This window comes from Phasianus colchicus, chromosome Z (assembly GCF_987193195.1).
Source record: "Phasianus colchicus chromosome Z, bPhaCol1.hap1.1, whole genome shotgun sequence".
NCBI lineage: Eukaryota > Metazoa > Chordata > Aves > Galliformes > Phasianidae > Phasianus > Phasianus colchicus.
Window position 1 is genome coordinate 77,481,513 of NC_143476.1, and position 27,391 is coordinate 77,508,903.

The 27,391-nt window shown below is 36.6% G+C and overlaps 1 protein-coding gene across 1 annotated transcript in view; it reads left to right on the forward strand.

Moving 5' to 3' along the window:
* Positions 1-27,391, forward strand: part of HCN1 (hyperpolarization activated cyclic nucleotide gated potassium channel 1) — a 195,240-nt gene that overhangs the window by 143,402 nt on the left and 24,447 nt on the right. The window contains exon 5 of the mRNA XM_090131796.1: positions 9,892-10,038. Coding sequence (XP_089987922.1) covers positions 9,892-10,038 — 147 coding nt within the window. The remainder of the gene's footprint in view (positions 1-9,891; positions 10,039-27,391) is intronic.

Here is a 27,391-nt window from a genome sequence, read left to right on the forward strand (position 1 = left end):
TCTATGGCAATCAAACAGCTTCATTCGCCGTGGGAGTTGGAAAAAGTGTGTACCAGCATCCCACAGTAAGAACAGGCCCTGGCCAGGCTGCCAGACTGTCAGACTACCACAGACTGCCACAAACAATGAATGAGCCAAAATTAGGGTTCCCAATCTTTTCTAAGCAGGAATACTAGTTTTGCCTCGCTGCACCACTGTGTGTCAGGAATGATGCTGGCAGTTGGTGGAACACTAAGGAGTTAAAGGAGAGAAAAATATCACGTTTTCAGAACAAATGTGAGAAAAGAAAATTGAACTGAAAATCTGTTAAAAAGCAATTAATAAAAATAATCTATACAATTCTTGTAATTCCCTTCCCATTACTCCACATCTTAATGTCTTTTATTATTTTAACATAGAAACCACTTATGAAGTTAGCCTGAACGTTCTTTCAAAAGGAAAAAAGTGTAGCCTGCTGTCTGTGACCATCTCATGTTACCAAGTGCATTCTGGGGGGAGTCTAGCCTCAGCAGTTTTTTCAGACATTATTTTTCTTTATACAGATTGAGATTATTCATTCAGGAAGCAGAATATTGAGACACACAGCAGTGCAGCTCAGCTGCACTAAGTTGGTACAATTTGAGTTAAGAAATCATTTTAGAAGTTTGTAAGCAGTTTATTATCTAATTTTCCAAATGAAATAATTGAATGAAACTAGCAAATGAATTTGTTATTTCCTGTGACAGGGAGAAAATCTCATTTGATAGCAAAGGGGAGATGTGCCACACTGCGCATCAAATTACACACTTTTTTCTGAGGTTGCTTGTACATACCATCTTAAATGCAATGTACAATTGGGTATATCAAATTTAATTCAAAGTCTTTAAAAAAAGCTACAGTAAAGTGGCTGCTTTTATACAGTGTTTACATTAACAACGCTGTATTGTAGTGAAAGTTATACATTTTCATTGTGTAGTCTTTGCAATTTTTGTGAACCTCATGTTTTTAATCACAAAAATACACTTTGCTGAAAGATTATTTTTAAGTGATGCTGCTCCCATTATATTCATTATATTTGTTCAGTGGTTATTCTTGAATTTGCAGTTATTTTTCTGCTGCAGAAGGAAATTTCAGCTTTGTCATTGCTTTGTAAATCTCACAAAAATTTATTGCCTGTAAATATTCAATCAGATTAAACTTCAGTTTGCATTTCTTTTAAATTCCTTTACCAATGTGATTTGAATCAAGGTTCAACTTAATATCAAATTTAAGCATTAAGCAAATAGTAAGCATTACATATATTTCAGTGAATTGTAAACCAGAATGTTATTTTATTTTTGGTTTGTTTCCAATTGGGAATTGAATATTCCTGAATATTTCATAGTTTCTGTAGTTCCATGATTGTTTACTTTGATTAATAATTTTGAGAGTCCACCAACAACACTCTTCCCTGAGAGTGGAAGAGAGTGAAAGAGAGTTTCCACAAAAAAGATTAACTTCTCCACACGATGAGGAAATTACGTCCATTTTCCATCTTAAAATAGAAAACAAACACAAAAACAAAAACATAATTTCTTGTTGGCTTCAAGCACCTTACATTTCATTTTGGTTAGCTGCAATGTAAAACAGTATTTTTCTAAAACCCATTGTACATAACATACTTCCTGATCTGTATCTAAGGATTCATGTCTCCCCATGTTTCATTAAAAGTTATATATCTGGTATACTTTGCAGAAATTATATTTGAACTCTTTAAGTGCAAAACTTTCTCAGGAATTAAAAAATATTGAAAAATTGTTTCACAAAATTTTAAACTGTGTGTTTGTAGAAATAGTCTTCTTATTTGAAAATATCTGCCTGCATGAGGCCCCACCTGTATTACCATGTTCAGCTCTGAGGCTCCCAGCATGAGAATGATGTGGACCTGATGTATCGAGTCCAGATAGCCATAGTGATAATCTGGAGCTGGAGCACTTCTCCTGTGAAGAAAGGCTGAGGGAGCTGGGCTTGTTCAACCTGGAAGAAAGAAGGCTCTAGGGAGACCTCATTGCTGCCTTCTAGTACTTAAAAGTAGCTTAGAATCTGGAGGTGGACCAACGTTTTACACAATCTGATTTTTATAGGTCAAGGGGGAATTGTTTTAAACTAAAAGAGAAGAGATTTAAGTCAGATGTTAGGGGGAAAGTTTTTACTCAAAAGGTTGTGAGGCACTGGCATAAGCTGCCCAGAGAAGCAGTGGATGCCCCATCCTTGGAGGTGCTCAAAGCCAGGTTGGGCAGCCTGATCTATTGAAAAGTGTTGTTCCTGCACATAACAGGGAGTCTGGAACTAAGTGATCTTTAAAGGTCCCTTCCAACCCAAACTATTCTATCATTCTGTGGTTCTAAAATGAGCTGGTTGTGAAGAAATGTTATGCTCTCTGCCAAGAAAAATAACTGACATCTATCTGAGTCACAGTTCCAGTCAATACTCAGAGGTTTCACAGACAAGAATTTTTTAATTTATATTGCTTTGATAAAATTACATCAAATAGTTCAGTAGTTGATTGTGTCTTGTCAGTTCTTATGCAGTGAAGTTTTGGCTTGTACAAGTTTAATTAGCTTTGCCTTATGTTGATTCAGAGAACCTCGTTTATTACCCTTCCAACTGTACGTGTCTGCTTTTTCCATTTGGAATTTGAAGCACAAATATAAAATCCTCTCACAATATTTGTTTACAGAAGCCTCATCGGAGCCTTGCTTTAGCATTAACTTTTGTCTTCTGATAACCGTATTTATTAAGTTTTCTTTTTTAAGACTAAAATTTTAAAAGCACATTATTTTCCTGTTGGATCAGATGCTATGTATCACAACATAAAGCTTCATATTTTAAGACAAATAGTTACAGTTGATGACATGAAAATGTTTTACTGAGTTAGAAACCATTTCACCTAATTTAGCTAACTGATAGGTGCTGGTCATTAGGATCTCCCCTAGAGTCAATAAAGAGGGAGAGATAAGCATGGCAAAGGTGAGTGTATTCCATCCATGCAAGACAATAATTTTAGAATGAGATGAATTACCCTGTCTTATCTCTGTCTGTTTGCAATAGAGGGAATCAGACAGCTGCTTTGAATCAGACTCTTGACTTTTAGAAAGCTGAATGCAGATGTCGCACTACTAACCTCACATTTTTCACAGAAAGAGAGCAGTCTAAGTTTTGGAATTCTAAGTTTCTGTTAAATGTCCAGTTTTGGTTATAGGCAGATCTGCTGCCCTTTGACATGCTTGATGTTTTGAAAGTACTACTAGAGGAAAAATTACAAAAAAACTTATTTAAGTATTAGTATGTGTAAGAAGTCTCTGGGGTATCTTCTGTGTGACATTTGTTAAGTAGAGCATAACCTGTCATCTACACAAAACTGATTTGCTTTAGGGTATGCAGACCTCATTCTGCTCTTACAAGCAAAGCTGTTTTAAGAAAAAAAATTCCTCTGTTTTCTCTTATACTACTACAAGTTCTTCAGACTGGAGCAAGTCTACTTAAAAATAACTAAAGGAATGGTGTTGTCGTGAAGTTTGCATAATACCTTGAGGAATAATCCTCAGTGTAAGTTTAACAGTTCTATAAAGCTTAAATGGTATAAAACTTTAAATACTTATGGCACATAAAGATCAACATACTTTATAGAAATAATCAGTTCAGTTTTGAGGGGTGAATTATTAGGAGTAGGATGAAATTTGGTGCTTCAAAATCCAAGGTCTCATGGACTAGTACAAACTGCAGCTGTAAGTTGGAAGATGATGTGGATAGCACAGGAATTTTCAGAGATGTTGGATAAATTTCTCTTAGGCATTATTTGATTTAAACTGTCTGCATACATTTAGACTGAAATTCAGAATAAAATTCAGAACTATCTAAACGATCAGTGAGCTTTTTGGAAAAAAAGGTCCATGTAAGGTCCAGGTACCTTGAGGTACCTACATACTTAATATCTAAATGTACACCAAGAATATCATTTGTTCCATAGTTTTTAACTGATACTGTTCATGTATTTCATATCTTTTTATGGTTCAGTGTATAGAAGGATGAACTATGAGCTGTAGAGATTTTGGGGACATTTTTTTTTTTTCAGCTAGAAAAGGCAACAGTAGTTATTAAATAGTAAGAGAAAAGGCACTGACAGATACAACTTCCATGTTAAAATACCTTATGAGAGATGACTATTCAAATTTCTATTACACTGGTTTTATTTGGATATTGACTTTATTGGGATACTGTCTTCATTTTGAAATATCGGTTCTGCTTCACTAGCAGATCTTTAGTAAAAAGATCTCATTTTGCTCATTTGCCTTTGGCAGGAAGGGAAGGAACATAAATTTTAACACATAAATTGAGTCTACTGGGAACTTCATGTGATCAGTGCCGTACTACTCACCATTGGCTGAAGGAACATAGGAGGAAAATTTTTCTGTGTACAAGGAGCCCAGGAATATTTTGATGGCTGAAATAGCAGGAAGCAGTTAGTAATGGATGGTGTTCTTCAGTGAAAACATGTACTTAACTTTGAAATCCACTTGCCTCTTGCCTGTTTCTTTCCCAGACACCCAAAACTGTGCCCAGTGCACAGCACAGAGCAGAGAAGACAAGCCCTCCCCTCACCCAGTGGCAGTGCTGGGCATGGTGCATCCCAGGGTATGGCTGGCCCTTCGGGCTGCCAGGCCACACTGCTGACTCAGATTCAACTTGCTGTCAACCAGAAACTGCAGATCCCTTTCTGTGAGGCTGCTCTCATCTCACAGTCTGTACATTGATAAACAGAGTTGCTCCATTCCAGGTGCAGAATCTGGTACTTGTTAAAATTTATGTTGTTAGCGGTTGCCTAGCCCTGTAGTCTGACTAGATAGAATCTGTGAGACCTCCTGGATCCTCGATGAACTCAACAGCTCCTCCTAATTTAGTGTTATCTGCAAACTTATGTGTTTGCATTCTGCAACCAGATCGTTTATATTAAAGAGAACTGGCCTTAACACAGAGCTCTGTGGAACCCACCATGACCCTGATGTAACCCCATTTACTATAACGCTTTGAGCCCAACCTGTAAGCCAGTTCTTCACACACTGTACTATGTATTTGTCTAGCTGTATGCTGGACAATTTGTCCAGAAGGATGTTGAAAAACAGTATTAAAGCTTTGATTAAATCCAAAGTCATTACATCAGCTGGCTCCCTTTGGTCAACTGAGTGGATGACCTTATCATGAAAACAAATCTAGTTCATTAAACAGGACTTTCCCTTTGTGAACCTATGTAGGCTATGATCAGCGTTTTGTGTTTTCTTTCACATGATTTTCAGTAACTTGCAGAATAATCTAGATAATTCTACCAGGCATCCATGTGAGCCTGACAGCCTGTAATTGATAGGATTTACTTTCTTTGCTCTTCTTGAAAACTAGGTCAGGCAGTTGCCAGCTTCCAGTCAATAGGGATCTCTCCAGATTCCCAAGACCATTGAAAATAATTGAGAGAGGTCTCAGAATAATATAATCTAGCTCTTTTAATGCCCTGGGATTAATTCAGTCAGGCCCCATAGATTTACATGCATCCAAATGGAGAATCAAATGCTGCACAAGTTAGGGTTGACTGGGTGCTCACCATTACTGCAATCACAGTCCTCCAGTTCAGGGCGCCAGCAGTCTCAGCACTCATAATTAGTGATGAAGACAAAGGCAAAGAAAACATTAAGTATTTCTACTGCATCAATGTCCTTATTTGTAAGATCCCATCCTCATGAAATAACAAATCATTATTATCTCTTATCCTCCTTTTGCCATTATAATTTTTTTTTAAAAAAAGCTGTTTTTTACTGTGCCTCGCAGTACTGATCATCTTCAACTCTAATTGTATTTTGGCCATGCTAATTATATCCTTATAATGGCAAACATCATCTTTTGTGTTCCTGACATGTTGCCTGATTTTTCTTCCAGTTTCCATACATTCTTTTCCTGACAGAGCTCTAGAAGAAGACCCCTGTTCAGCCAGGGGTTCTGCCTTCTTCCCTACCTGTTTAACTTTCAATTTTGGAATTACTAAAGAGGTGGTACCCAGAGAGTATTGGTATGGATATTAAAAGCATTTAAAATTGCACCAAGTAGGGCATGTAAAGTTTGTGATTTCTGTAGTTCCGATAAGCCAACTGATAGGGAAAAGACAGAAAGATTGCAATCTTTTCATTTATAGCAGATAGTTGAATCACTGTTCATTAACAGATTTTCTAAAGCAGTTTGAAAGCATTTGATTTCTAGAAAACACTGAAGTCAGCTGTTCAGAGTTTTTGAAATAAGCTCATACTTGGGTGTAATAATATGACATAAGGTAATGATGTTCTCATTTTAAAAGTTTTACCTTAGGTTTCCTTTGTCTTCCCATGTCTTCCTTGAGCTCAGGCTTTACTGTAGAGCAAAGATGTGTTATTTCTCTCCCACTGAAGTCAGAAGTAGTTTGTCATTGTCTTTTGAGACGTTTGTTGTCCCCATAGAAAGCAGAGTCTACTGGGGAGATGTGCACATGGAGAATCCTTTACTAAATCATCTTTTGTTAAAATGTAGTGCTCTTCCACATCTGGCAATTTGAATTTTAAAAGAAAGTTTTCACAAAATTTTCTATATTTTTAATATAGACTGTGGCTGTCACAAGGCATAAGGAAGGCCAAAAAACCCACAAAGTTAGGTTTGAGGGAAATTGTGTGGCTCTGAAACATAGACTTTTTAAAAAGATCTAAGAAAAGCAACAGAGGTACCATTTTTTTCCCACTGATAATCTGAATAAATCAAATTAAACCAAACTAACGAGCCAACCAAAATTTTCTTTGTTGAAAGAAAAATGTACAATATGATGCAAAGAGTCATTAAAAATTATTCCATTCACATGTGAAGAGAGTAATTCAAATGTCAAATCTGACAGATGATTCAGGATCAGCTACAACTCTTTTAAATACAAACCAAATACAAAGTTTTGACAAAAGTTAACTTACTGACAATTCTCAATTTTAGATCTATTTTAGATATAAAATCTCAGTCATACCATGGTAATCTTATGAATTGACATACTTATTAAGAGTATTCACACTCCTATGAGAATTTTTTTTTTTTTTTACATTTAATTTTTCCAGAAAATAATTTAGGTCTCTTTATGTGATTTACATCATTCTTGTGAGGATAATTAAACAAATAAATGTTTAATGGTAAAAATACGTATATTTCTGACCATTTTGGATAAATGTGGTGCCCAAATAAAAAATTTGAAATTAACTTGAAACAAATTAGTGTTTTACTACATAAAATAACTATATTAACTTTGCTTTCTTTTTATATCTTCATTTTAGCAGAATTTTTTTTGCAATTGAATTGTGAGAAACTATTTTGACAACTGTTCTCGTGAACACTCAGTACTACCAGTGACATATAGCAGACTGAAATAAATAATTTTTCTTTTCTGGACTGAAAGAACATTCTAGAAAGAAAAAAATAATCATGACTTGGACTCTGTTAGTGAAAGAAAAGAATAAGTTAAAAGTTTTGACAGATCATGTCACATGAATACTATGTCATAGTGTCAAGAAGGGAATAGTAGTAACATGACTGATGCAGAATGTGAGTTAAAATCACACTGAAAAAGGTTAGAAAATGTTCTATTACTGAATAATAATATGCTGCTTACTCACAGACTCAGATATTTTGACATTGAGAACTTTGAGAGTTAAATATTTCTAGGAGGCTTTAGCTTCATAGTTATAGATTCAAAATGTAAAAGTTGCTTATATGCAGATGTCCCTATTATGCTGCGAGTTATTAACATGGAAATATTTTATGGCACACAAGTGATTAGCACTACATTCCTACTAGTTCTATTTTTTCTGTTACCCTAAAATTCTCTTGTATAAGCATAATCTGTGGTAGAGAAAAGTACTAGCCCGTCTGGGAGAAAGCACCTATTCAAATAACAGATCTAATGAAAGGGAGAAGTGTAAACTGCTGGCAAAGCAAATTGCTTTTAGCATAAATGTTCTCTTCCTCAAGGTTATTCTGATAAAAATATCCTTTGCAATTCTCTTGCATTATACCCTGCCTATCTCAATTTAATGTACATTAACAAAGATTATTGTTTATTATCATTGCTCAAGCATACTAGATTGCAAATAAGATTGGGTAGAGGGGTTCAGCCCCATGCTATAGTGCATGGTGACATGGTTCTCTACCTGTGTGTTATGACAAAAGCTGCACATCATTCTTGCAAGGGTTGGACAGTACAGCGTCTTCTCTATAGCTCTGGAGAAACTGCAGAAGAATGAGAGCAGCAGCAGGATAGTCAGATACATAGACCACACATGGATCTCAGCTCCACTCCCTCACTCCCTCCCACTAAATCCATACCTAGATGAGCTGAACTGATTATTAGAATAATTTTACTACCAATACCTTGTTTATGTGAGACTATAACTGTCCCAAAAGTCTGATTCACACCCAGAATAGATGGATAATTTTTTCCTTATTAGAGCTTGCCCACTTTTGGGCAAGCAAATTTAAATCTCAATTCTTAAGGATAGGGGGAAGAATTCTTGCTTCAGAGGTGCAAAAAAAGCTGTACAGATCTTAACTCAGACTTACATATTCATCATATATTGTTAAATAGCTCCATGCAAAGTTACTTTCTTCTTATTTAGGGAATGCATGTTAGACATGTGGTCCCTTCTAATTTTTTTCCACATTTTTTGTTTTTTTCAGCAAAACAAAAATTAAGCTGAATTCCAGCAGAATTCATTTATGCAACTTAAAGGATATATACAGCAGTTCATAAGGACTGCATGCACAGTATAAATTCATTTAATTGGTCTACAGGGATGCTGGTCTTAATTAAGCCTTCACTGACTTTTTCATTTAAGACAGGTAAAAATGTCAAATTAAGCGTGGGGGGGGAGGGAGGGCAGAGTGGGGGAAATGCAGAAAAAAAAATAAAGACCGTATGCATAAGAAACAAATTTCCTTGCAAGTTTTAACTCATCTGTGAGTCTTGAAGGGGTTTTCTCCTTCCATGTCTCATTGCCTTATCATTTTTAGCTGTGCCATGGATTGGGGTCTGAAAGGTGAAAGTCTTGGCAATATTTGACCATTTGTGGCATACAGAGCGTCTCCATTTTTTTGAAAATTGTACTATTCAAAACAGCTTCTGAAAAAAAGGAAGCAAACAAAGCAGGAGATAGTGCAAAGACCTAGTAGAAGCCAGGAAACCTGGCACACAAAGTGAATCAGGTGAGGTCCTGGCATCTCTCTCTTTTCCCTCCTTTCTGTTTCCTGATGCCATAGCTATTTTACTAGTTCGCCTCTCTTCTCTTTGTTCTTTCTAAGGAATACTTTCTACTTTATCATCTCTATATATTGTAGCTTCTTTTCTTCAATCATCTTATAAACATACACAGCACTAACAGGTTATAGATTAATTCAGCATATCCAGTTTCTGAAATTTCACAATTGAAGCTGTCCCCTGAATGAAGCACTGGAGAATTAGATGGGCAGTGTGTATGGTTTTCCTGACTGTTGCATGGACTGAGCTAGAAATGGTGGTAGTGTAATTTCACAGCTGAATAGCTAGAAATTTAGGAAAGATAAGGTGTGAGGGGTTGTCTTCAAAAAAATCATATGTTAATACAAATATTAACATCATCACTAGAGGCAGTTTCCATTATTTTCAACAGTTTTGTTGTCACTTCAATAACAGTAATACTAAATTAACTAGTTTTTGTTTTAGGGTCCTCTGATATCTTTATAAACATAGATAAGGCATAGGTGGATACATGAATAAATTTTCATTTCATGAGTGCCTTGAAATTATTAAAAGTCTGGGGAGATTAATGATTCTTCCTTTTCTTCTCCTGACAGTACAAACAAGTGGAACAGTACATGTCATTCCACAAATTACCTGCTGAAATGCGCCAGAAGATCCATGATTACTATGAGCACCGCTATCAAGGCAAGATCTTCGATGAGGAAAACATTCTCAATGAGCTCAATGATCCTCTTCGGGAGGTAAGATTAAAGCACTCAAGTGATTCTTTGTAGCATGGAAAAATTCCACGTCTTTGTGGTTTTTCTGATTCTGTTCTATAATATTTAATCTGATTTGATCATCTGTCTTGCATGAGGCCACAGCAAGGGTTGGACAGTACAGCATCTTTACATTAGAAAATAAATGAACTTTACGTTAGAAAAATAAAAAGAGTAACATACCATCCTTAATTGTTGAGATAACTCATGGCCTTCTGCCATTCTGTAAGACAGAGACTGAACTAGAATGGTTTGGAGTGAAAGACATTACCTGCTTCCCTACAGGCCATCTATGTAGGTGAAACCTCTGAAAGCCATCAGTAAAGCTGTAAAGTAGAAGTAGCATCCTCGGTTAAGATGGTTTTTACTTCCTGTCTTTACTGCCAGATAAGACAGTTCAAATCTGAAGTACAAGCCATGAAAAAAGTTTTTATATTTTTAAACCCAAGTTTCTAGTCTGGTTTTGTTGTTGTTGTTGTTTTTTTTAAATCATACTGTATATTACATGTGTAAGCACTTGAAATTTTCTTTGGTGACATGCTTGGTAGGAAAACAGTTCAGGCAGCTTCTTACTCAGAACATACAAGTGACTATCTTCAATTGGATGATGTTCATGGCTGACCTATGCGAGGATGTTTGTATTATCAGTCTGCTGAAATCTTCTATTGAAAAGAGGAGGAAAAAAATAATTGAAATATTCAGAGAGAAAAAAGCCTAAAGATGGAAAAGAGAAAAAAAATAAATGAGGAGAATAAAGGATAAGTAGTCTGTTGTGGGGAAACCTGTGCAATACCAAATAGTGCATTTTACTGTGCTCTGCCACGGTAGAAATGCTGCTGATAATGGGCATATAAAACTCCATACAGAGCACAGCATGACATATGTAATTTTAACTCCCTGCAGAGCACAGTAGGATATCCATAATCTTTGAAAGATATGTGTTTATTCCTTTCTAACTTCTTTTGTGGATTAAGAAGAACATTGGTCAGTGATAGTTTGTCTATTCCGTTGAGTCCAACTGTTTGCAGTGAAAACATGTCAAAACATGTTACGCAACTCATATTAAACATTAGTCAAGTTCCATATTTAAAATAAGTGGGGTATTCAAATTGTAAGAAACAATTCCATCCATTCCAGCTCTTGAGCTTCTAAAGCCCGATGGCCAGTTTGGCCGTGCCAGTGTTACTAAAAGCCTGATAGCAACCTCCATCCTTAGAAACTACCTGCTGAGAATGGTGGACTGTGCTCAAAACTGCTGGATAAATGCTAGATGATTCAAGTCAGTACCAGGACAAACAACAATTTTTCTAACAGTTGGGCAGTACAGAAGACTGAATTTCAGTGCTTGCACTCATCTAATTCCCTAACATACGTATAGCCTCTCCTTCTGTGGATTTGTTAGTTTGGAGGGCAGGTGGAGGTCTCCGGTTTCTAAACTGCCTCTGCCAATCTACCCTGAGGCTACCCTGGGTATATTTGGAAATGTCAAGAGGAAAATGCACTATAAAAATCTAGCATGTAGGACAGGAGAAATCTGTAAATTATCTCTAGGCTACAGTGATAGGAAAAATAAAAATTTTAGTCATTATGGAGTTTATGTTCTTTTGAAAAATTGGGTGCATATACAAACTCTTCAGTCATTGACATCAGAAACATTTTATGTTTTAAAGGAAAAAAATTATCCCTAAATGAAGTATAATAGCCTTCAAAATCTTCTGTTACTAACAACCATTTTCTGTTGCAGCACCCTAATTAGCTGCTCCTTTCCTCCCTACATCAATCCCATTTTTATTTTCTTATTTCCCACTTCCCTGTCTCCTCTTTCCTCATTCCTTCCTTTTTAAAAATTTTCTTACTGCTCAAGAGCAGCAGGACAAATTTACTCAATCATTAAAAAAAAAATTTAAAAAAAAAGCACTTTTGGGGAAAGATCAAGCATAAAAATGTTCAAAAATTAATGAGTCACTAAAAACATTAAGAGTGGAATTTCACTGAAGGCGTGGTTTCTGCTTTTGCTATGATCATGCCATACTTAGCATAATTTCTTTGTTCTATTCATTATCTAAGGAAAATTTATTTATCAGTATAGTGCATTCATCAAGGATTACAATCAAGTTGCACACTGTACTAATGACAACATAGTGATTTCCAGAAAAATGTCACCAGAAATAAACAAACAAAGCAAAACAAAACAAAAACATAAGAATTTGATGGTGGCAGTGAGAGAGCAGGTTTTCCAATGCATCTCTCTCAATTCTAGCAGTAACTTTAGCATTGTGCCCTGAAAATGCCACTTGGATGTTTGCCCATTTTAGCTGTCAGCTACCACTTCAGTATGCACAGTTTTATAAGGCAAATAGTGACTTTTCAGTGTTATCAATGGATAATAAATTAGACCCTTTTAAGGGTAGAACACAACTTTTTTTTTTTTTTTTTTTTTTTTTTTGGACAGGATATACCATTGCCAATAACTGTGCAAGGCTATAATGTGCAGGCAGTTGCATCATTGAAAGAACAAGTATTTACTGTATTTGTTTAGTTTTTAATGACTTCTGTATTTTCCTCTACCCTGTATTTAGTGTAGGGCAAGAATTAAGCGTTTAGAGTCTCCACTGTGCATATGTACCATGAAAGTAACTTAGGAGGATATTGAACTGAAACCATTTTTTTCTTCTCTTAGAGTATTCAGAAAAGAAGCCACACAAAATACTGAATAACCACAGCATGAATATCATCAAATGCAATAAAAAACTTTCAGTATTGTCAATTCTCCTTCTTCTCAACCATTTCAGTTTACTGTATAGGCTGAAATTTTTCAAAGCTGGGATTTCTTTAAGGGATGATGATCTTTTTTCAGTATGTGTTTTAAAACAAAGTCTCACTTTTTTAACAGAGAAGTAATTAAGCTTGATATAAATACAATCACTTAACCATTAAAAATAGTTAAAGAACATAGGAATAGCAGTACAAATCTGTTGCAAAATTCTTACATGATAACTGCTTCTAATAAGGCTTATTTGCTTATAGTAAAGATAAGACTTTTTCTGGTAAAAAAGGTTTCATATTCTGTTGAGCTTATATGAAAACTTCATATGGAATATTCATAGGTTGGGTGAGTAGCACAATGAAAAGTTTAAAAAAGGTTTGCTGCATAATTATGTATGGTGAACTTTGCTGGGTAGCAGAAAATAGATTCATACTTCTTATGGGGAATTAACTAGGTCATTATACTAGACAGAAAAAAAAGATCCTGAACATTTCTGATTTTTTTCCAGTGCTCCCTAAGTGCATCATATCTGAGTAAAGTGCCTGGTAAAAACCAAGTGGCAGCTGACATTTATCATTTAAGGATAAGCTTGTTTTAACAAAGATATTCAGTTCAATGGACAAAAAGTTAGATATTTATTAGAATGTGAGAACTAACAAACCTTAACTTCTTGGTTCAGTTATATGATTTGGGTATACTAACTAGATATCCTTAACTCCACACATTCAAACTGTATTAACCATACATTGCCATATGTAGTGTGCTGCTGTGCGCTCATAAGGAAAGGCGTTCTTCAAGGAAAAGTGAGGAATTTCACTCCTACTGAAAAGTGTATCTCCTTTTTCACAGAGAGAGTTATCTGATAGTAACTGTCCAGCCTTTCTGGGAATCAAATGGTAGGGAAACTTTCAGCAGTTACATTTTCTATAGAGATGGAAAGCCTCTCCCACATCATGCAGGTTCATTGAACCCGTTGCAGCTGTGTAGAAGTTCTGTATTACATCTGAGGTAATCATCAGGCTCCCCCTGCATATGCAACCCCACACACATCCTAATTTGATTGCAGAGAAAATACAGTCAATCAGTTTAGAAAAAAAGCTTTGTCTTTAAACAGTTGTTGTCTAGCAAGATACCTTCCATCTTTGAAAACATTTGCAATTAACTATCTCCTTCCCTTATTTGTCAAGGCAGTAATTAGCAAGAGGCTGCAATTAGCATGTTTTCCTTATATGTGTATTGGCTCTGGTCCTTCAGTGGGTAGAGAAGTTAAGTTTTCTAGAGTTTATGTTTTTTTAATTCAGATACATGTTTGAAAATCATCTGCTAGGGTAAGGTATTTGTTTTAAATGGAGTCTTTATAACTGTCACAACACAAAAAAGAGATGGTACAGTCAAGCAAAAAATAACAACTAAACAACCAAACAACCAAACAACAACCCAGGAACACAGAGCTAAGAGAAATCTCTTCCAAAATGACAGTTGAATTACAGAAATTAAAAGACAAACATAACAAGTTTCATCAAAAGAAAAAATTTAAGAACAGCCCAAGTGGCTCAGTTGTGGGTTCTGCCTAAACCTCCAGCATTGCCTGTAAGAGGATACATAGAGAACAGCAAAGAATAAGGTGAGTACGGTATTTCCCTTGAAGGCTCTCCTTGACTCCAGCTTTTTCAAATTCAAAGGATCTGCAAATGATGTGATTTGTCTATTGAGTAATCCTTAATTGATATATCTTCCAATTATTTATTACACTTGTCTTGAACCTGTGTAATCTTTCTGTAACCACAACATCTTCTGACAAGGAACACAGACCTGTACCCTTTGTTTTGGATTTGAATCTGGCTCCCACTGTTTATTAGATCGAGATGGCCTAAAAAAAAGAAAGTGACATTTCCTATTCAGTCTCTGTATGCTAGTCATGATTGCATAAACTTTTATGGTAATATTCTTAAATTGCATTTTTTTGAGGATATAGAGTTCTATTCTTAATTATTCTTGCATAAAAGCCAGCTCACTTCCATGATCATCTTTGTTGTCATTCCCTGATTTTATTCCCAGCTCTACTGTACCAGATCTGCACCCAGCATGCTGATATTTTAATAATATTAATTATTCTTTTCCTAAAATTCCGAACATTAATGTCCTTTTTAAAACACTGCCAACTACTGAGTTTACATTTTTCTATTATAACTGTTAGAGACGAGAGGTAATGGATACATTACTCTATGAATTTGCTGATGTATTTCTTAATTTTGCTCTCCATTAGTAATCTACAACAAGCGCCTATGAAGCTCTTCTCAGTTTACTTTATACAAGCTTCTTCATTTTTACACGGAGCCCTTTCTGAAACTGAGCAGAACTGAAGGAAGTTCTTAGCTCTTGTTTTCCCATAAGGATAGTGAATATAAGTAAGTTAGTGGCACCTAATGAATCTGGTAGACTGGTAGAGTTGCAGCATTTAGTAACATTTCTTGTAAGGGAGGTGCATTCACGACAGAATAAGAGAAAGCTTCTGTTGCTGGATTTATACTTTCGTAACAGTAACTAAAACTAAAACAACAGATTTACTAAAAGCAGATTTGTTTTTTTACATCTTCACAAATTAAGTATATTTTTAGGGAAAATATTTGGACGTTCAAAATGAATTCAAAAAATTATCAATTCAGTAAGTTCACTCTTCTTTCCAGTTAACCTTCTCCTTCTCCCTATTAGAACTTACTTGCTCTTGTAGTATTTTTTGTTCTATTTCATATTGATCTTTAGAAATCACAAAATATTATATTCCTTTTTGGACTATGCTAATGCTTATATGAACAGCGAACAACTCCAAAGTTAATATGAGGCTGAAATCTGATGTAATTTGAGCTTTAATCCTTTTTAATAATGTAGTCACTATGATTTTTGAATACATGCCATTAAACATTAAGATAATAGTAAAAAATAAATGAGTTTATTAAAAAACATTAAAGTAACAGAATCAATATTAAATATCAGCATTTTACCTCAGTAACAACCTATGTCCATGCTTTTAGGGTCATAAAAGAAGTAATAATTTCATTGTAATGCACTGCATTTTATGTATTTTTATATATACTAGACCTTGGTAGAAGCTTAAAAGAGGGCAAGTGGAGAAAATGCATCAGAATTATAGATGTAGTCATACAGGAACTCATTTAAGTATCTCTTCATATAGTTTCGTGGACAGAGTGAATACCTCTTTATCTAGTGCATTAGAGAGCTTTTCCACATAGTCATGGATAAAACATAACCTTAGTTCATACTCTGGAGTACTGAAATCATGAATGAATTATGCAGCACATCAGTCTTCCAGAATAAATGCTAGTATACTGGTATACTGGAGCAATATTTATTTGACAAATTCTGAAGAAAAAAAAAAAAAGAAAGAAAAGCATTGCTATTTTTCATACATCTGTTTAAGTTATTCCCAGATAATGACCAGTTTTGCAGAGCAGGCTTAAGCAAAACTCTAAAAGTCTCTTTGAAAGGAATGTTATTAAGACATAACATTGAGAATAGTAATAAATAGGCAGTGTTTATGTTGGAAATTGGCCCACAATCACCAGGCGACGATTTTACTGTATTTTAGGATACTCTGCACTACCAGGTATGACACAGAAACACTCTGATTGCATTGTCAAATTTGATTCCTAGGAATCTGAAAAAATGAAGCTAAAATTATTTCCTGCACTGTGGGGAGTATGTTTGCTCCTTGATGCGCGCTCATACTCACATGTCCATGCTGTAGGTGAGACACAGCTTTCGAATTACCAACCAGTTTCATCACTGCTGCATGTATTACAAAAACTTTTATCAGAGTCCCTTCTGTGTTTAATGTGCTTTGTTAGCAAATCCATCTTGAGCTGAGACATGCTTTGGCAAGTCCAAGATACAACTGCTTCCAATAATACAGATAATACTACACTGACAGCTCTCAGTAATTACGATTTTCAACAGACTTGTTACTGCACCTACGATATTCTTTTGTAATAACTGTTCAATAAATATTTCACATGACAGTTCTTTCATAAGTTCTTCTAAAATACTAAGTTAAATCCCAAAATCTTAGTGCAGTTGTTTTCTTATTAAAAGTGGTAAAAGATAAGTTATTTGAGAAAAGTACTAGACTATTCGGATGCAAACAAAATACTCTCAAAGCCAGCAATAGAAGTGTAAGTCCAGTCTGTACTTGCTCTTGTCTGGACTGCTTTTCAAGGATCTGAAGAGCAGAAGCAGGAAGGCTTTCCCCAGAACCCTGTACAGTTCATTGAGAGCAGCAGCTAATGCAATAGCAGTGCTGTCCCACAGAGGAGAATTCTGCAGCTCTGCCTTGGACTTGAGTCCAAGATTACACTTCCAAGCATCTGTTCTGTCTCAGTTTTTAGTGGACTGGAGGATTGTTTTGCTGATACTTGAGTGGTACTAAGGGGAGAACTGAAAGAAGGAGGCTTTTTTATTTTCTTTTTCCTCATGTGGCTTCTGCTAAAAGACAGAAAAAGTTAAGGCACATTAGGCAGTGCTTACCACAGTATGTTCATTCCTATTAGGTCTGACTATGCTCTTACAATTATAAATGAAGCTGCTAATTTTTAGGATGGTAAAAATAGTAGCAAAGTACTTCAGATGACTTCTGAGTTAGTTTTCTGTATGTAAGTTTTTTAACACTGTGATTGCTTGGGTTTGGCTTGGGTTTAGCTGCTCTCTCTAATAGGTTTTGGTAAGTTTCAGGTCAGTTAGCTAAACCAAACGATCTTTTTCTCCAATCCCTTAATAATGTCCAGAAGTCCTTTTATGTTAAATCAGAAGAAGTTAAGAAAGTTCATCTGAGCCTTCTAAAGAATAAAAAAAAAAAAAAAAAAGAAAGAAAAAAAAGAAAAAAAAAAAGAAAAATTGTGATCCAGGGTTGTAAATATTGTTTTAATTCAAGATTAGGATATGGGGGATCTGGTTACAGGGATGCCATCTGGTACAATGTGCTACTGCTACCTGACAGGTTCTCCATTTGTCTTCTCATGGAGTTCTGAAGTGAAATTTCTTAGTCCTTATATAGGAAGAGCATGGGCAGAGGAAGCAGAGGGCAGGATACAGTCCTGATCCATGTCAGAACTGCAGCGCAGGCAAGGAGGCACAACATGGATGTTCCCACCTCCCTTTCCCATAATTCTCTCCCTTGGCAATGGTGAAAAGGAATATTTTTTCTTCGATTTTTACCGTGGAATTTAAATTATGGATCCAGAAGCAGGCTAAAGTCCTTTGAAGCACACATATATTTTTTGAATTGGTTAAATTGTTCTGAGGCCACACAAATGTTTCTGTGTTGAATCAACATGTTCAAATGTACCAGTGCACATTGAAATTGCAGAAATACCAATTAGTGTTGTATCTCACCCGCAAGAGGTGATAAATGTGTCGCAAGCTGCCAGATGCTAAAGCAGATGTACATGTCTATTTTTATGCACTCTGTCACTCAGTTGCACACTTGGAACAGTAGTAACAGTGTGCAGAAGGGTACATGGCATTTCCCTTTTGTACACTTGGAGAGCCTGTTAAAAACATGGTATCTCAAACGCAAGAAAATGAAAGCAAAAAAACTACAAAGCTTAAAAGCTCTTGTGCATGCACATGTTTTGACTTATTTTCCAGTTGGTGCACTGTTATATAAGAAGGTAAATCTTGTTAAAGCTGTGAGAAATAGGCTGGTTAGAACTCTACAGATCACAGCAGTGCTTGGATTGTTATTTTGTTGTTTTCGTAGTACCACTGAAACAATAACAAAAAAATATTTTTCCGAAACCTGCACAAAACTTTGTCCCAACTGTAGTTTTGGACACATGCTTTTACATAATGTACAGGTAAATCCTTACAATTTTTTCCTCCAGAAACTGTCTTGTAATTAAGCTAAAGGTGAAATGCTGATTTTTTTTTTTTTCCTGGAAGTTTTCCTACCTGAAGGAGTAGGTTTTCCTCATCTGCAAACTTCTGCACATAAGTGTAATACAGCCCTATTTGATGAAGAGCCTTTAAGGGATGTCACATGGAAATGGAGCTTTCAAAAAAAAAGTTTTGTTTACTTATAACCTGCACCTCTGATAGTACATAGTGTGGCCAGCAGGAGCAGGGAGGTGATCATCCCCCTGTACTCAGCTCTGGTCAGGCCGCACCTCGAGTACTGTGTTCAGTTTTGAGCTACTCACTACAAGAAAGACATTGAGGCCCTGGAGCGGGTTCAAAGAAGGGCAACAAAGCTGGTGAGGGGTCTGGAGCACAGGCCTTATGAGGAGCGGCTGAAGGAGCTGGGATTGTTCAGCCTGGAGAAGAGGAGAGACCTTATCGCACTCTACAACTTCCTGAAGGAAGGTTGTGATGAGGAGGGGTTCGGCCTCTTCTCCCAGGCAACAAGCAGGACCCAAGGAAATGGCTGCAAGTTGTACCAGAAGAGGTTTAGGTTAGACATAAGGAAAAACTTTTTCTCTCAGAGAGTGGTCAGGCACTGGAACGGCCTGCACAGGGAGGTGGTGGAGTTGCCGTCCCTGGCAGTGTTAAGAGGCATCTGGATGAGGAGCTACGAGATATGGTTTAGTTTGTGGTAGCAGTGGTAATGAAAAGACGGTTGGACTAGATGATCTTGCAGGTCGTTCCCAACCTTGTGATTCTATGATACATCCTTGCTTTTCAACAGACTGGTCTGTGTCCTGTATTAGTGCTTGAAATGACACATAAGTAGACAGATAATGAGATAATGTGTAGATATGTATGCAGAAGGTTTTGAGTTTAATTTGAAGATAAGTGTCAAATACTGAAGGAACTTAGGTGTTTCTTCCTCACTTCACTTACTCAACAAGAATCTTCCTCACTTAAATTACTGAGATGTAAGATTGTTGGAGATGAGTGGAGTTAAAAGCTGCTGCACAGACACCAGTCCATGTACTCTGAGCACCAGTGCATACTTCCCAGTAGTTCCTTGGCTGAGTTCAAGGTACTGATTTTTAGATGCTGTTTTGGGATGAAAGCTTTGAGGCTGGATCCAAAACCAGCCTCAGCAGCAGTAGAGCACTTACTTACAAGGACTTTCCCTAAGATTTTCATCTCCAATTTGTTAATTTTCTCATGAATAAATCCATATTTCATTTCTCCCATTTGTGAAAAATGAAAACTCTGAAGTTGGTTGAGAAGAGAGTAATAAAGTGCCTGAAGCTCATACAGTTGCATGTCTTACAAGCTAATCACTGTGTGTTTGTGCACTCTGATCATTGCAGTATACTAGAAACAACACATTATGCCTTGATAAATAATTCTGTAGATAAAATAAATACCTATGTGATTATGTACATTATAAAGAAAAGACACATTCTTTGTAATCAACAGTTTTCATTTTAGCCTGGGCTCATTCAGCCAGTTATTATCTAATTGTGTAACTGAAAGTTATTTAATACTTATTTCTGTGGTCTTGTGAATGGTTTATATGTACGTAAAATAAATCTAACTCATAGTAGGGAATTTGAAATAGTGAAGAACTGAAAATGAGGAAGCAAAGATGAATCTGTATTAAAAAAAAGAGAGAGCTCTTTTTCAACTCTTTAAAAGGATAGATAACTGCAGGACACAGAGAAATGGTTTTAAGTTGAGGGAGGGAAGATTTAGGTTGGATGTCAGGGGGAAGTTCTTTACAGGGAGAGTGGTGAGGTGCTGGAACAGGCTGCCCAGAGGGGTTGTGGATGCTCCATCCCTAGAGCTGTTCAAGGACAGATTGGATGGGGCCCTGGGCAGCCTGGTCTAGTATTAAATGTGGAGGTTGGTGGCCCTGCCACCACCTTGGGGGTTGGAGATTCGTGATCCTTGGGGTCCCTTCCAACCCGGGCCATTCTGTGTGATTCTGTGATTCTCTGAGAGAGAGAGAGAAAGAATGCAACTATTTAGAATTATTTGAAAAGTGTTCCTGATAAAAGCATTATGCTGTGATATTTGGATAGCAGGTTGTTTGGAAAATATACTGGTTTGTACATGCATCCAGAGTCTGCAAAAGAAAAGTCTAGCTACTTTTGTACCTGTGTACCTCTCACTGCTACACATTTTATACTCACTCATTTATGAAAACACTACTTCTCATAATCATCCATATTTCACCAAAAACTGAAAGACTGCCATCAGTAAAAGCCAGATATAAACTATCTCATCCTTTTTAGCAGCTGGCACAAAATAAATGCCCTACAGAGAGGAAGAGAATTGCTGTTGATATTATGTGTAGATGGCTTAATATATAACAGACCTTGAAAGGAATTAAGAGGCTATGACATCTCTAATGCTGCTGAGCAGAGCTGGCACGTATGTAGCTTGCTTCGTCATTCTCCAACACAAGAAACCTTCTCCAAAATATTGATACTTACAGCAATGTGACAAACTTAGAATGTGAGAAAGAGGTTAATACCCTTCCTGAGCCATTATTTAAAGCTCATAGCTGGCCTATTTTTAGGCCACCATGTGAGGAGATGTTAGCTGAAAATAGATACAGATCATGTGCCCTTGCAGAATATAGAACATCAGGACATTTCATTTCCAAAGAACATAATTGGAACTGGGAGCAGAATCTTCTTTCCTCTCACCTTTTGCTTGCAGATTATAACTCAATTTTACAAGCACACGAATTATGTTTAACCTCTGAATATTTAACTAAAATTAATATCAAATGTATTTCTAATGAGACACATTATTGAGTTAAAACTTGGCTGTTTTTACATTGAAGATACACATATGCATGTATGTGCACATATAAATAAGCCTGTGTAGACATGTATGTGGAGTATATAACGCATACACACACTTTCAGGCATATGTGTGCAACCCAGTGTCCGAGATGTATGTAAGAGAGAAGTACTATATAAAAATCTGATTATGTTTCTCACTGTTACAGTATGTCTCAGCACATCTATCCTACGCCTTCAATCTATGATTATATTACTTTACCATGATCTGTAATGACAGTGTTTTTAAAGACTCTCCTATGATATAAAGTCAATAGAGATTAATTTATATAAAAGTAGAGATTAAGATATAGTTTAAGATAATTTGGAAATCTTTCTGAATAAATTATAGGAACATATTTCTCATGGAAATAATCCTGAGTCTATATTTAATTCATAAAGTGAGTACTGCACTTAAATGCTTTTAACGGTTAAATAGTTAAATAAATGTAACATTTTCAGCAAGCAGATAAACTGTAATTGTTTGTGTTTGGGGGGGGGGGGGGGGGGGTTTTTTTGGTCTACTTTTGTTTTTTAAAGAGTATTTACCTTATGTAAAGGATGCACCATAGTATACCCCCCTGCTTCCTGTGCCTGCCAAGTCTCATGCACAGATGCTGATGGCAGCTCCTGGAAATGTTGCTGTCATCAGGCTTCCTCACTTCTGTTGTATGCCTAAACCTAGAAAGAAAGCACAGGCAGAAATATTCAAGGCCTTAGTGACTGCATGCAGAGAGCAAACACAGCACACTTAGTACATGTGGAAGGTAGAAGGCTACAGGTATCTCCCTTCACTTTTTGGATGCCTTCTTTACATAGGCACTTCTTTTATATGCTCCTCAGAGTAAATATTTTCAGGATTTACAAATGCAGGGGATGTCCCATGTGCCCTTGATGTCTAGATTGTGATTTGGCTCCTAGCTCTAATGTGATTCCTTCTTTGCTTCTCTGATACCATGCACTCTCTTTTATCTTGCTTATATTATGTAACTGGAGTGAATGGCTCAAATACTGGCCTGAAAGACCCTAACAGTTGTATCCAATAAAGGCTGTTCAGCAACTGATCATCCCCCCAGATTATAGTTTTTTTTTTTTCTTTTTTTTTTCCCCAGGCTAGTTGATCATTCCAGGATCTGCACGTTTGCCTACTGGATATTTATAGACACTGATGCACTACTTTTACTATAGCTGCTATTACTAATGCATATAAACTAGTCCACTCCTGCCAATTTGCCTTCTCTTTCCCCAGTATGATTGAGGCTGTTCTTGCTGTCATGCTTCCTATTTGCACTCCTCAGAATTTCTTGCGTTCTTTACACCTCCTATGCCATTTATGCATCTCTTTTCCCTGCAGCTAACATTGTTAGCCAAAGTGGCACTCTCAAGAAAATTCTATCATCAGGGCTGTCTGGCTGTCACTCTACTGAGTTACTCCCAGAGATTTCATTTTCATTTTTTGCCATCTGATGCTATCGCTTCTGTAGCCATCTCTCCATGTCTCACTCTTTCATTTGTAACTGAGCAGCATCCTCATGATTCACTGCAAAACTGGGCTCCAGAGTCTCTGCTGTCAGTATCTTTCTATGTGGCTTGCACTTCAGCCCAGTGGCCTGAATATGGGTCCTGAGCTCCTTACACTTTTGTCACATGCTTCTCATAGCGTAACAACACTGAGCTGCTGTGCTTGATCCTGCTACAGCACCCTTTGCAGTGGCTTCATTTAGAAGGCAAATGTAAATGGCCTTATAATTAGCTTGTCTCTCAAAATAATAGAGCAGTGACGATGGCTGATTCAGAAATAGAAAGGGATTGGGCATCCTCCTTATCTGTCTTTTTATATCTTTCTGTTAAATATAGATGTTTGCATACACAATTGACAACGTAAACATTCTAGCATTACACACACAAGCATTCAGGATTCCATCCCACATTTGTCTAAGAAATCAGAATAAATCTCATTGTTTACAATTGCTCTTCTTCCCCACTTCAAGATGCTAATGCAGAAAGCATAGCAATGCTTTATGTGTTAAAGACAGGAGTTTGTTTATAATGTATATACAATAGCTCTCTACTGAGTAGTTACAAATGAAATGCAAACAGAAATGTACATAAAAAACTCTAAACAGTATTTCAAGCTCAGCTAACTAGTATTTATCCAGTATAAACAGTAAGATTTAATTTAAGCCACTTAATAATTTTACAGAATGGTTCTATTAATTCATACTAAGGAGTAACTGTTAGCCTAGCAGTTAACAAGATAACAGTATTTCCGATCCAGAGCTCCTGGAGAGCTTCAAAATGACATGGCATACAAACCACCACTGCTGATAGTTAAATAACCGTTTTCCTGGCTTTTGTTGTTACCTGTGTCAGCTAGACAATACACAGACGGTGTGGGTAAAGCACACTTGAGAAGCAGCTCATGGATGAGTCAGTTGTCTTGGGCATTTGGGCTGTGAGGTACAGGAGACAAGAGGAAGAATGAAAGGACAAGGAGGGCAGGATAGAATGGCAGAAGGAATTTCTTGCCTGCTGCAGCACTTAGAATAAATTCTCAGGGGAGCTATTCCTAGCATTGAATTCTGCTCTTGACTAAACAAGTGCAAATCAGAAATAGTCAACGCACAAATTTATCTCCAGGATGTAGCTTTCTGTTTCTCCTAAGGCGTGTTGAGTTTTTTTCTGCCACCAAGTACTTTGTTTCAGTGCTTTGTGCTAGTCCTCAGGCAGTTCCCTGCTAGCTTCACAGTTTTTCCTCTGTTTTCATCCACAACTTATTTTCTGCATGGACCTTCTTGCTTCAGTGAGATAAGCAGTCTTGTTCAGCCACATCCTATGTTCTGCATTCCAACAAATATTTTACACAACAAAGTACCCAAATCAACACATTTTACCTAGTAAGTAATGCAATGTAAGTGTAGCTCTGGCTGTCTTTGTGAAATTCCACTTTTTTCCTCTCTGTTTTTTTTTTTGTTGTTGTTGTTGCTGTTTTGTTTTTTTTAATGGTTTTCTGTTGTACACAACTACTCTCCTTTCAATCATGTGGATCAAGCACTGTCATGAAAATAGCAACACCTTTTCAAAAACAAAATAATTTCATTCTGACTGTCCGGTAATATCTCACTGACTTTGGTGCACATAAGAAGTACACTTTATTCTAAAGAACTGTAAGTAAGATCTGAGGTTGTTTCTGGAAAGATGTAGTAGGAAAAAATAGTAGCTGCCACACAGATCGTGTACAAGGTCAATCACAGATTGATTGGTGTTAGCAAGTGGTATGACAGTAGTTCAGATCAAATGGAGAAGGATGAATATGGTTTCCAGAATCTACACACTATCACAAGAAAGACTGGAAGCTGCAGAGATGGTGGAAAAGCAATGCTATTTGTTAACCTTTGAGCAAGCAGACTAGGAAGAGAAATGTGATCATTAACAAAAACCAACGTTACTGTTCCTTAATTGTTGTTTTAGAAAAATATGAAGTTTGCTTCATAATGACTAATTTACACCACTTTTCAGTGTGCTAACACAAGTTTCTGATACAGGCAGATACTGATAGGATTTTACAAATCTCACATTTCTTGCAGTTCTCCTTCCTGCCACAAATTGACAATGCATACGTTAAAGTCTGTAGACTCATAACTGTACAACTTCAAATTTAAAATGCTTTACTAAATCAAGATTTCAGTCTTACGTGCCTCCTGCCCTAGATATTATTTGGTAAGTAGTACATTACTAGCACAACACCAGACACAAAGGAAAGTTAAGATATTTTGCTGTTCTTGAATACAAACTGAAATACTGATTGTTAAATACATTTTGCAAATTGCAGTTTATGCAATTAATGAAAGGAAACAGTATCTATAGCAACTGCTGCTGTCATACATAAATTCTATATTACCTTCTGGAACAAACTAGCAGTGATATTTTTCAGGATTTTTATTCTATAGTAGTCACTTTTAGCACTACATATGGAGAGGGAAGGCCTTCAAGAAGCAGAGGCTGGCTAACTGGCTCAAACTTATCTGAGTTACCAGCACTTCCCAAGCTTTTGAAATTAGACAGGCTATCTCACAATTACAGTTTGTCTTAAAACGTTGTGTCTGTGCTCATTTTGATACTTCTGATCCTTTTCCCAACTGGAAACCAAAATTATGAAACAGAACATTTCAGAACACTGAAGATTACAGCTAAATTAACTTTAAAAGTTGCACAGTTTTGGAATGGATACCCTGTTCAGTGAATGAAAAGATGGATAGTGTCTTTTTTTTCTTTTTTGTTCCTTCTTTTTTTTCTCTTCTAAAATCTTCTAACTATAATAGAAGATCAAGAGAAGAGAAGCGTGAGATGCATGGAATTGCTCTCTCCCTTAAGCTCAATTAAATCAATTAACAATCTGGGAAAAAGATGGATATCTTTCACCAGACTGACCTTGTTGGAGGTTTGGTTGAGCCATCATATCTGCATTTTAAGTCAATGCAATAATAATTCTGAAGTATAAAAAATGCATGTAGAGAACTGAATAAAAAAATCAAATCAGAGCGATATAAAAGTATAAAAGAAAGCCAGCATTCAACCACATAAGCCAAGAAAACATAATTGATCCAACCCGTATCCCTGCTGCTTGCAAATACATAAAAAAGATTGGTTTCTCTTAGGAGACAGCAATACTAGCTACCATATGCACTTTTTAAGGACGACTTGTCGTAAAATGAGGTGAAGGGAGCCAGACAGAAAAAAAACCACAACTGTGCACCTGCTTCAACACAGTCCTGGCAGAAACCAAGGGCTTCCATTCAAAGATCGGCTATAAAGCAAATTTACTGCTCCCTGCCTTAGCTCATCTCACAGCTGGTTGGAAAATTTTCTGCAGCTGGGCTACTGGTGTGCAGGTATGCTGGAGGTCCTGGAGACCTGAAGGTTTTGCAAATGTAAATACACAGATTGTCCACTGATTTTCAAGGCAGCTAGGATCACGCGGATTGTCTTTGCCCTAGAGTTTTTGTCAGGCTTTGTGCACTGTCTGTGGGTCAAACATGTAGGTTACCTCAAATCAGATCATTCTTGCACGCCTAAAGTGTAAAGCTACAGCAGCTAGAGAGAGAGGTTTTCCAAAGCCCAGATACCCCCAAGATCCAGCTGTATTTACAGAATGGCAAAACATCAAAGTCCTGAGGAAAAGAGAATTACATCTCTCAGTGCAGTTCTAGACATAAATGATGGTATCCAAAGCTAAAACATGAAATTTAAGCAGAGTCTCTGTGCTAAAAATGCCTATTGTTCTGGTACAGAAAGAAATCCAGCATAGTGAACAAAGAGAAAATTTGTGCCAAACATCAGATGGGCCACAAATGAAGCCCTGGGTCTGCGTTTTCCCCACAGAGAATGCTAGACTTAAATGTAATTGAAAAATGGAGAGAATGTGCTAAAGCCATTTGAAGGTGAAGATCTGCATACTCATTCTTACATGTCTAAAAGCTTCGGAGTAAAATTTATTTTTCAGGGAAGCACTCTGTTTAGTTGATTAACCACAGTGTATCAAAGCCATTTGAATAATTTCAGGTGTACCAGAAACAAAGAATATTGCATCCTGTTGCCACATGTATATTTTCTGGCACTAAACAAGTTTTGATCTATGTGACTAACAATGTAGTCTTTCCCCCAGTGGGATGCTAACCCTAGTCCTCCTGATTGCCTGCTGTCATAAAACCTGTGAGTACTTAATATCTGTGAGATGCCTTCTTTCTGCCAAAGCTGAGTGCAATTGAATAACAGGTTAAAATTAACTGTAATCACAAACACATACAGAATA